Below are 11,434 nucleotides of genomic sequence, written 5' to 3'. Positions count from 1 at the left end.
TCCTGATGTGATTGAGCTTCCCTCATTTCTTGTAAATCCTGAGGATAATTTTCAGATTAAAAACACCCACTAATACAGATTCACTCGACTGCATTTTAAGCCTCCAGCCTTGTTCGTTATCATTTATTTTGAGCCTCCCAAAATCTGAGGTCTCTAGAGCTGCCTGTGTGGCATCGTGATATTTGAAAGTTAATTCCTGGGATACAAACAACACTCAGAATGCAACAATGTCTAAGCTTACTACTTGTGCTTTGAATGAGGAACTCCTCTCAGTACACCTACTTCTGTCCGGGTGAAGGATACAGTTCTCGTCACCTGTCCGGTTCTTGGGTGGCCCGGGCATGTTGAGGAGGACTAACTTGGCCTCTGAGGACTTTTTGATGATCACTTCATTCAGCCGGAGTGCTGTGTGCATACGTCGCACATTGGACTGGTTCCTGAGTGATGACAAAGCAACAGAGAATGAGGTCAAACCGTTTCACACTGATTAAGTGATATTTCAGAGCACGTTACAAAGCATTTCATGAACCAAGCTGGTCGAGGTGACAGATGCTCATTCACACACAAGTATCCCATCTTCATCTGCTCCGTAAACTGTATACAAAGATGAACGACATGAGAGCCCCACAAAAGTGAAGCCAAAACATCTGGATCGCCCCCTGGTGGCTGGCTGCAGTATAGGTCATGAATCCCGCCTCCTCCATGTTAGTGGATGGGACATGGGCCCAATTAAAAAGTCAAAGTACACGTCAAATAAATGTTTCCCAAATATGTTTTCTGTCATTTTAGGTAGTTCTTATCAAGCTGATGTGTGTTCAAGTGTTTATTTTTCTAATAAGTTTGGTTTTAATTAGTGATTTGATGCTATAAAACGGGGGTGTGACATCATGATTGGCAGCTGTGATTGACAGCTGCTCTGAGTGAAGTAGTTGCGGAGCCGGGGGCTTGGGAATTGTACGAGAGAGGAGATGTAACTTTAACTTTCCATAACCGTCATAAGTGTGTGTAATAGAACATGTGTCAATTTGATCATAAATGTAGAGATATTAGGGTAAGTTGTTGTGTCTTTCTAGCCAAACAGCTACCATGGTGCTAACGCAGCAGCTAGGTGGCTCACACTAGCAAGCTGCAGCCGTGCTCAGCTCGTGATTGGTTCGGACGGGCGTGTACCTTGATACCACGGCTCCAGCCCCCCCCCCCGATCACTACTGCGCAGACTCTGGCTCCAAATGACGTCTCCCGTATCCGGGATATTTAGGCTTCACTTTTGTACAGCGGGAGGAAGTGGAGACGTCGTCCATCTATATATAAAGTCTATGATCTGCTTATGTGGCCAACTTGGTCAGTATGAGATGAGAATGGACTGAATGAGGTTTATAAGGACTTCAGTACTTACAGGTTCTCCCACTCGCTGCAGCATGGCAAGAAGAGAAACACACGATCAGTACTAAGCTGTGAATGTTTTTTAAGTGTACCTATTCCAAGTTCTGCTAAAAAAAAACTTATAAATCCTTTAACAGCACTCTGGTAGACCTCTATGTAGAGGAAAAAAAGACTCAAGGCTCTTTTTGTCAGGAACAAGAAGGTATTTCACCTTTACAACAGGTAAAGGTTCAATGAGCATTTCAAAGCACTCACGGCTTCATGTTGAAGATGTCTTTGATGCCCTCCGGTGTGGCTGCGCCAGGCGGTTTGGCTGGCTCGCCGTCACCCTTCTCATTCCAGGTCATCTGGACCTGCTCCCCGGGGCTCTGAGCCCCCTCTGTGGGGGTCAGCGGGGTGGCCGGGGTCGCGGGGCTGGCTGGGGTGGTGTTGTCGTGGATGAGCTGGACCTGGGCAGGGGGGGACACAGGGGAAGAGGCCGACTTTGACTATGAGACGAGAGGAAGAGAGGACGGATGTGGATTTACATGTACATTACATGACGGGAAGAGTCACGGTTGAGGTGGAAATGTAAGGAATGCAAGTCAAAGCCACAGAGAGCCACAGTGTTTGAGAGAGGGAGAGGGAAGAGACGTGTGAGTTTAGTCTGCATGTTATGTGGTTTATTTTGTAGTAACATGGGCTGTGATTGAGGCCAGAAGAAAGTGAATCTACTGTATATCACATTACCTTAAAATTAACCTGAAGTAAGAACCGAAGTCTAAAACTGTGAATTGATACCAGAAATGGGACCATTTCCTCTCAACTACGCTGGGATCAAGCCTGGGCTGAACATACCTTTGTAGTAATACTACACCTTCTATAGTATATTTCCCAAAATGTCAAACTACTCCTTTAAATTATATAGAGCTGAAGTATTTACATTGCATCAAACTTTCTATTTCCTTTACTTTGTGTTCTACTATGTTATCCAGATTTTATTTATCATGTTAGGACTTAAAAAAAAAGGAAATATCCCCCCAGGTGCCTGGTTTTATCTCATCGTTCAATCTTCACTTTTTTCCCTTTTTGCTCGTTCTGTGTTAAATCACCTACATGTGAACACACAAATACATTTTACTCTTCAAACTGAGGTCAGCCGTGCTTTACCTCTTCCTCAGGCTTCTCCTCCTTGCTGGCTGCCGGCGGGTCCTCGGTCACACTCAGCTGGGTGGTCACAGCGGCTGGGTTCTTACGGCGGATTGACCCGCGGGATGAATCAGTGATACTCTGGATCTGCGAGGATTCAGATGAAGCAAAGCAAGGAAGGAGTAATGCGCGGAGATTTTATTTAGATACAGAGACGTTTTTTTCTCTCTCTCAATATTGGTGAGAAGGCAGGTCAGGAATGTGTTTTTACAAGACATTCATTTACTGTACATCACCGCAATGCCTCACAAAGAAATGAAGTAAAAGTGAGGATAATTCCATTGCACTTATTACATTTATTGATCAGGAGAACCAGGCAATTTTAAAGTTCAACAAAGAACTAGGGGGAGCTAATAATAGTTTAACACTGAGATCAATATCTTTTGTTTTCTACAACTGTCAGACGCCATCATGCTGTGATTCACAAAAGCAAAGCAGTTGCTACTGTGGCTGTAGTCAACGCTGATAGAGAGAGAGGGTAAATATGGTGTCCCACTGCTCTGTAGATATGCTTTTGTCCTGAGGGGCTCATGTGTCACCTCAAGTCAAATCAAATCATGCCAAGTCGGCCCGTCAAGTCATGTCAAGTACATGTGTGCATCTTTGAGTGCATTCCAAAACAACAAAACTTAGACGAAAGCAAACTCTCTTACCTCTCTCTCACGCTCATTCTTGGACAGGTTGATCTGTTTGAGCATCTGTGACCGTTGTTCCATCACCAGGGTCTTCTCGTAAGTGTAGGCTGAGATGTCGCTGTCATGCTAAGATGAAAGAAATGGACATTTTACTTTTTATTATCCTTGTTTTTTGTTCTTTTTAAATTTATTTACCAGAATATTAATTGCCAATCCTTCATGTGTGATGCTGTCTCTGTCCCTGCTGAATCCTGGATGAGGTATGCTCAAACCAAAAGCATAAGCGTTCAAATGACGTGTCAACCAACCATGTCTCAGAGCAAATGTGTTTATATCTGTACTGAATGGCCGCACATGAAGGCAGGGTTAAAAAAGCCTGCCTTCTTAGCGGAGCGAGACACAATGAATTGTACAAATGGGGATAACGGCGCACACTTACGGACAATCTTTCCGCTAAAAGGCATTCATGTTGTTGAACTTTGTTGTACACACCAAAAGTGACAACACCAATTCCTGCATGCTTTCCCACCTCTGCATACCCGTCCTATTGCTTCATAAAGTGGGCGTGAATGTCTGAATGTTGGTTTTGGAAAGTTACAAAAACTGCTCGTTGCATTTTCCCAAATTCTAATGTCGGTAAGATGGCAGGGGGGGGATGTTTTTCAGACACTGTTTGACCATCAGACTAGCACTTTGGTTGAAGATTACTGATGACTTAACACACACTGTATTTAATGCTGTCCATCAGCAGGTTTAAATAGTGCAGCTCCCAGGGCAGTCATTCTTCTGCCTGCGCACAATTGGTTTCACTGGAGCAACTGGCCAAGCCCGAGGCATCACAGGGTTCTCCAATTATGTAACCAGAGTTCCACTGAGATTAAAGCGCTTATAGATGCACGTTTCTATATATTTTGTTTCTGTCATAAGTGGTTACAGATATTTAAAAAAAGTAATTCTAGTCTTGAGAAAACTCACCATTTCTACAACTTCCACCATGGCTTCGATACGGAGATGATAGAGGAATGTGGTCAGGTCTTTTTTCATCTGGATGCTGTTGTCGTCCAACTGGGCCACGGTGAAGATGCGCATCTTGCACTTCCTCCAAACCTGAGCAGCAAAAACAACACTGCTGACAAAACCTTAGAGAACTGTTCTGTGACTACTTTTTTTTTTTTTTAATCATTAGTAAATCCTATTTTATATGATGTGATTTGCATTGGCAAATCTTGTCTACCTGCCTAGAATTAGAAAACTTGCCTTTTTCCACTACAGAAACTATTTCTGAGCTGCAACTTAGAGTATTAAAACTGCAAATTGAACTTCTTAAAAGAACATTACAGAAAATAGAACAGGATGTGACATACATAGGGCATCACACCTTTTTCGTGAAGTGTTTATTTTGATTCTGACTGTACGAATCAAGACCATTTTTCGCTTCTTTACTTGTTTGTACTGTACTTGAAATGTTTACCTGTGATGTCTTTTTTTTTGCAGTATTAACTGTTGCACAGTACCTTGTGCTGGCGGAGAAGGAAGGGCAGCAGCATCAGCATGCCTCCATCATGTACGATCCACCACACGTCAATGTGACCCTCAGTGAAGCGCTCTCCATTGGACGGGAAGGCCGAGATGTTCTTCGGGACAAGCATAGCCAGGTGAGCGGCAGTGGTTTCTCTGACCAACTCTGCAGAACAGACACACACAGAGAGGCAAAAGGTGTTGGTGATACTACTTCTATAAACTGACTTCATTACAGAAACTATTAAGACTCATTCAAATGTTTAAGGTGTTTTGGGTTTTGTTTTGCATGGCTGCCTTGATGTACCGTCGCTGATTAGCTGTTTGACCTCAATGGGAAGCTTTGACATTGATCAGCTATAGATATATTATATGCATATTTGTCTGCTTCATGATCTGAACTGGCATGTTTTTGTTGTTACATATTTCGGCATGACAAATTATGTTGCCCATCAGAAAATATTCCTTCTTTTTCCTTCATGGTGTATTCTTATTAGGGAGAGGTTAAATAGCAGGATAAGCTGCTCAAAAGCTGGAGTTGGTAGGGATTTTGTCTTGCTGAGATGCTTCAGCAGCGCAGATGCTGGACATAAAAAAAAGAGCTAGAAATCTGCAGTTTTTCGTTGAAGAGAAATGCACCGCTCCAACACACTACCCCCAATATCTGCCTAAGGCAGAGCCAAAGCTTTTGGATGGGATTATTGTGACCCACCAACAAAGTTCCTCCAGGTCTGGTGCTCGTCTCCCTGCCTCCAGTTGCGTGGCCAGGACACCAGCACAGCGTTGTGTTTCAGGCCTCCTAGCCCACTGGCCTGGAGGAGGTGGGAGGTGGCGTCACGCAGGTTCGAGGACACGGTCACCTGAGAGAAGCCCTTCACCTTCTCAGTCTCCATCAGTTTACGCAGCGCCTAGAAAAGGCAAGACAGAGAATAAATGTTACCAAGGAGTAGAGAACAAGTGCTAGCCTCAGATTTGAAAGTTGTTTTGCCTGTGAAACTCACCAACATAGCATCCTAGTATCAAACCATAGTAAATGAGTCTTTTGCACGTTCGACTTTAATTTGAATATGCCTGGAAAGACTAACTATTTTGGTATATATACTGCGAAACCTGTGAATACATTTTTGTATGACATGAGTTTAGATAAATACACATTTGTAGACAAATCCCCTGATCAAGATGGAAGCAATGTCTGTTTCAGTATCCCAGATTTCAAAATAAGCATCGTCTTTTGACTGTGATGAGTGCGTCTATGCTCAAGTATATCTCTGTGGTAGCTAGGCATGGTTTCTTGCCGGTGATCCAATTTAATAAAATACATTTTCTCTCACAGAAGAACAGCATTTGAAAGAGCTTTCTTTTTAAAAGGGAGCTTTAGGGCTCCCTACCTGCTCTGCACGCTGGGACCGGTCGTGGTTTTCCAGGAAGGTGCCCTCTAGAGCTGTTCCAACAATGGTCAGACCTTTGCCTGCCTTCAGCTGGTTGGTCAGAGAGAGCAGACGAGGCTGCTCCACGTTTTGCTCTGCGTCTGTACTAACCAGCGTCAGCAACTGGGGCCTGAAGAGAGGGGGAGAGAAAGTGAAAACACAGGGCAGAAAAAAGTTGAGGGAAAGAAATGCAGGGCAGGGAGAGCGATGAAGAATCAGTTAAAGGCGTGAAGAAAGAAATAGCAGAATGGGCCAAGAACAAGTCCTAGTTGGGAAGGAGAGACAGGAAGAAACAGCATGAAAGGTTGAGGTGTTAATATGAATTCACAAACATTTCTTGTTGTTTGACAGCTGTGATGAGGAGAATCACAATAACTGGGAGACATGTTGTTCATTTCTGTATTAATTAGAAATACGATAAAACAGCACAACGTGTGACTTTGCGTCTGGGCGTCATACCTCCAGTTCTTGGTGTGCGGTGGACCTTCCTCCAGCCGCATGAGAGCGTAACGTGCAGCGCTCAGAGACAGACCTCGTATCCCGTCTCCCCACTCTTTCTCCGCACTGTGACACAAACGAGCACCGATCACTATTCGTCAATCAGAACATGAACAATAGTTTTGCAGCTTCATTCTAAATGTAAAATGCGACAGTGATACAGTCAGCGCACTGAAACAAGTTGAGTTTTAGACCGCAGTTTGACATAATGCAGTGTGATTAAGGATTAGGCATCACTGGTTAAATGTCAAGTTAACATGATGTCACTCACCACAGGGAATTACAGCACTTAAATACTCTGTGTGCATGGCTCGGTACTACTCCATTATGAGCATGGATGGATCGCTGAGCACAGGCACTATTCTAAGAAAACAGAATCCTCGTCTCAGGCTTTCTTTGTTGGTTTCCTATATTATTTGTATAGTGTGCAGTATTATTTAGTTTAATATCTGTGTCAGTGTGGATCTGCCGTGGCAGGGAGCTTTGGACACAAGTCAGACAGCCTCTCTTTTTCTCCAGTGTGAACTAAATACTGAAGTTCAGGTGCAGTTTTTGAACCAACAGCAGCACCTGACAGTTCTGCTTTCCCTGGAAAATCTCATTGAAATAGACTCAAAATGACTACAAAGAGACACAAAACCATTACAAAATACACAGCTGTAGTTTTTGAAACTTCACCTGCCAAACGACTACGCAGCCACATCGTTTGTAGTCGCTTTGCATCTCTTTGAGTCAGGGGGGTCTAACTAAAACCCAAATTTCCTTTTAAACCCCTAAACGAAAAATATCGATGGAGTGAATTCAGAAGCAGAAAACTCAGCACACACACACACACACACATACTTAAAGGCAGCCACCGAATCCAATCTTTCCTGGGGTTGCGCTCCACTCACCCTGCGAACTCGATATACTTGTAGATAGAGCCGGCAATAACCATGGCGACGATGGCGTAGTACCAGGAGCAGATGAACATGAGAGTGAGACACAAGCTCATCCCCAGGAATGACAGAGCCCTGTAGAGAGACACAGACAGTAATAGAGACAAATTTATTATGTAAATTTTGTAAATTATGTATTATAAAATAGGGATGCACCGATTTATCGGCCGAACATTGGTATCGTCTGATATCCGCTTTGTTGACTGCCATCGGTCTATCAGCAAATAAGATGACATTCGCCAATGGCAGTGGCCAATGTTTATCAGTTGTGTTGCATCAATTTGCGGCGGTTAAATGTTGTGTTGGTTATTTGTGGTTGGTCTGGGACTACAGTAACCAGCTGCTGATTTGGAGAAGAAGCCACTGGCTGGACGTGACTCTGGCTGACGGCAGGTACATTTAATTTGTTTCACAAAACAAATATTTGTGTATGACTGTGTAAGTAGCCTACTGAAACATTCTTCGCATTGAGTTATATAGCAGCTGAAAAGGTTATTTAAAAATCTGAATATTTTTCATGTGAAAGAAGGTTATATTAAAGTAGGTTTCATAAATTTGTATGATTGAATTTGTGCTCATTCGAAGGCAGTGTACTGAAATGCTGAATGACTTTAAAACAGCTGTTATGTTTTTTATAATGAAGAGGTCTTTGTTTCCCTGGCACAAAAGGGGAATGAATAACAGTAAAAAACTAAATAAATGAAAACATCGGCATCGGCCAAATTGCTATTTTAAACATCGGTATCAGCTCAGAATTTTGCAATCGGTGAATACCTAATTTTAAAGACAAAAATGTAGCTGCTATTTGTTTCAGTAACTGAACTGACCAGTGGTAGAACTTGAAGCGGGGCCTCCAGTTTGGAGTCCTCAGCAGTGTCTGCAGAGCACAGGCCAAGTTCACAAACATGTAGCACATCAGGAAAAACCTGCAGGACACACACAAACACAGAAACTCCATTTAAAACACAGCTCTCTAATGTCGAGGGATTTCATCCTGATTGCAGTCCAAGGAGTATGTTGTGTAATATCTGTCACATTCAATGGTATTTATACTGTATGTATTACTAGAGCAGAAAAGCAGCCTGCCCTTTTGTGTGAGGAGCTAAATCCTGAGCCCATAAAATTTGGCATTTGCATCGTTTAAGGAATAGCAGCGGACTGGCTGCTCTGAAATTTCCCCTCTGTTGGCTCTTCAAACACGGCATTTAGAGAGTTCAGTTCTCACATGGAGAGGATGGGAGCCACTGCATCCAGGGAAGCAATGAGGATGCCGATCTCGCAGATACAAGCCGTCAGCAGGAGGGACCATGTGGGTTCTCCGTTGGCCTTTGCATGGCCAAAGATCTGCGGGTACAACACAGAAACATTAACACCCCCTGTCTTTGTCTGCTCGGAGTGCAGTTTGTCCCGGTGCAAAAAAATCATGAGAAAGGAAGGGAAAGTTATGACAATGTAAATAAGCAGACAGACTAACCCTAAGGGCGGGCACGAGGCCGTCCTTGGCGATAGCCTGCATGAGACGAGGAGCTCCTGTCAGACTCTGCAGCCCCGCCCCGCAGGTGGAGAAGAAGGAGCCAATCACGATCACCCATGGTGACGGCCAAGCCAACGTGCCAATCACCAAATTCCCGTGGACTCCCTCTCCGAACCTTAAGGAGATGGGAAAAGGTTGCTAGTCATTTCAAAACAAAGGAAATCAGATTGTATTATTAATAACAAGTATATTATAGAAAGAATAATCAATTATTTTCAGGATTGTTTGTCTCGACTTACTTGTCCCTGAGGACCACACCCTCGATGCAAGCACCAAACAGAAACACACTGGACATGTCTGAGCAGTTATGGATCAGGCAAGCAAAGGTGTTTCACAGACAGGTGTTTTTAAAATTGTGGATATTTGATGTTTGTTTAACGGGCATGAATGTTCCTTAGACGAGGAGACCTGTTTTGTGACTGACGGGACTTGATTATAAAAATCATCAACCTTTCCTTTGGAAGATGCACTTAATAATCTGATAAACCAATCAACTGTGTTTGCTGAGAAAAGACATCAATCGATTTCGTTTAGGATAATATCTCAGAGATCAATGACATTTTAACTAATATCCTTCTGCTTTATTAACTTGTGATTGCATAGGCAGCCCGCTGATGCGATTAGACGTCCTAATCAAATTTGTTTAGACCCCAAGCTGATTACTCCGAGATACATGGAAGACGTTCAAGACGGCTGCTTCAGAGTTAGAGGCCTGTGTGTTGAAGTACAGCCAAATAGAGGCTGCGTTCCAAATCACAGTTTTCCTTTTTACTTTTAGTACATACTGCAGCTGCCCTTACAAAGTACGTACTGTTGTATGCAGTATGCATACAATTGGGACATACTACTTCATCATTGTTTAACATTACTATGGGCCATAGCTGTGCTGGCATCTTTTACATCTGTTCAATAATTTTACAGCAGAAGAAATTCAATATTCAATCAAATATGAACATGATGGAGGACTCAGAGGTCAAAGAAGAAGAGTGAAAAAAAACATAGCTCATATTGGACGGATTCAGTAGCTGCATGTTTTAAGAAAAGAGAGTCAACATCATCTCCCGTGAATGATACAGGCATACTTTGGGCCAATCAGAAAAAAACAGCGCAGTACCCCTGGTCAAAATCAGACTGGTATTGTAGCGGCTATGGCCTTTCACAGTTTAAAACGTTGACCTTTAATTATGGTGCTCCCTGCAGGCCAATCAGTGTGTTTTTTTTTACAGCACAGCAAAGCACCACAGTGCATCATCGCTTCAAGTCCTGTCAACATTGGACCAGTGGTGTCTGACATATTATCACTGAGCTTAAAATACTATTTGAGTGGATATCTGGCTGGAATACTTCTATTACTTTAGATGTCTAGTATGCTGTAACTGCTGCTTGTGTTTCATACTGTGTATATCTTAGCGTATTCATACTCCTTACTGTTTATTCCATACAATCTTTATTCTATATTTTGTATATTACTCTGCACTTTAGTGCTTTTTGCACTTCTGGTTAGATGCTAAACTGCATTTCTTTGTCTCAGTGCTTGTACTCTGCAATGACAATGAAGTTGACTAATCTAATCTAAACAAGGTCATAATTAGGATTTGTGTAACACACAATCCTAAGGAGTATATCTAACTTATATCCTCTCTGGGCTGATCAGTAGGTTTTAAAATATATAATCTTCTACTGATGTGATATTTGACTCAAAAGCTTATTAAATATTTAAATTGTGTGGAACACAAAAATATGTTTTTGTCTATGAATGGACAATTGTTGTCCTGCAGGGGGCAGTAGCGAGAGGATACAGACGAAGGAGGTGGTGGTGATGGCTGCAATGGTTCCGATGGGGATTGACTTCTGGGCATCACGCAGGTCTCCGGAGCGGTTGGAGCCAGCCATGATTCCTGAACAGACGGTCGAGAAGCAAACGTTAACAAGGTCAAGGAGATTCACACACATACAAACACAGGGGGGCGAGTTAGAAGCAGCAGAATATCAGTTTCAAACTTCTGAGTGCTAACAATTCAACCCTTAACCTCCCAAATGAATGAATAATGAATCTAATTAATACAAATCTCAATAATCACAAAAAAAGATAGAATAAAAATACAGATTTTCACCTGTCACAGATGGGAAGTAGATGCCGACCAGCAACGTAAAGAAGCTGTTGATGTCGGCCAACACATAGCGGTTTGTGTTGGTCAATGGGTCGTCCAGATCCTCCACTGATTCCATCTTCTTTCTGGCAATCAGATCCCCCTTTTCATAGTAGTTCCCAAACAAGTTCTCTGGATGGGTGAGAGGGATATAGAGGAGAAT

General features: G+C 42.8%; 1 protein-coding gene across 5 annotated transcripts in view; it reads right to left on the bottom strand.

The window, feature by feature from the left end:
* slc12a5a (solute carrier family 12 member 5a) overlaps positions 1-11,434 on the bottom strand; it is a 176,521-nt gene that overhangs the window by 7,484 nt on the left and 157,603 nt on the right. For 2 of the 5 annotated variants that reach the window (XM_037784962.1, XM_037784995.1), the window contains exons 9-25: positions 11,236-11,403; positions 10,921-11,019; positions 9,361-9,418; positions 9,062-9,236; positions 8,813-8,931; positions 8,415-8,513; positions 7,543-7,662; positions 6,611-6,715; positions 6,113-6,281; positions 5,437-5,632; positions 4,721-4,890; positions 4,182-4,313; positions 3,225-3,332; positions 2,533-2,658; positions 1,639-1,871; positions 1,397-1,411; positions 304-437 (exon numbers count right to left, since the gene is read on the bottom strand). In XM_037784962.1, the coding sequence (XP_037640890.1) occupies positions 304-437; positions 1,397-1,411; positions 1,639-1,871; positions 2,533-2,658; positions 3,225-3,332; positions 4,182-4,313; positions 4,721-4,890; positions 5,437-5,632; positions 6,113-6,281; positions 6,611-6,715; positions 7,543-7,662; positions 8,415-8,513; positions 8,813-8,931; positions 9,062-9,236; positions 9,361-9,418; positions 10,921-11,019; positions 11,236-11,403 (2,226 nt within the window). The remainder of the gene's footprint in view (positions 1-303; positions 438-1,396; positions 1,412-1,638; positions 1,872-2,532; positions 2,659-3,224; positions 3,333-4,181; positions 4,314-4,720; positions 4,891-5,436; positions 5,633-6,112; positions 6,282-6,610; positions 6,716-7,542; positions 7,663-8,414; positions 8,514-8,812; positions 8,932-9,061; positions 9,237-9,360; positions 9,419-10,920; positions 11,020-11,235; positions 11,404-11,434) is intronic. The other 3 variants (XM_037784979.1, XM_037784970.1, XM_037784986.1) reach the window with 3 other exon arrangements.

This window comes from Sebastes umbrosus, chromosome 1 (genome assembly GCF_015220745.1).
Source record: "Sebastes umbrosus isolate fSebUmb1 chromosome 1, fSebUmb1.pri, whole genome shotgun sequence".
Lineage (NCBI taxonomy): Eukaryota > Metazoa > Chordata > Actinopteri > Perciformes > Sebastidae > Sebastes > Sebastes umbrosus.
The sequence above is the reverse complement of the archived record's forward strand: the minus strand, read 5'-3'. Positions and strand labels throughout refer to the sequence as shown.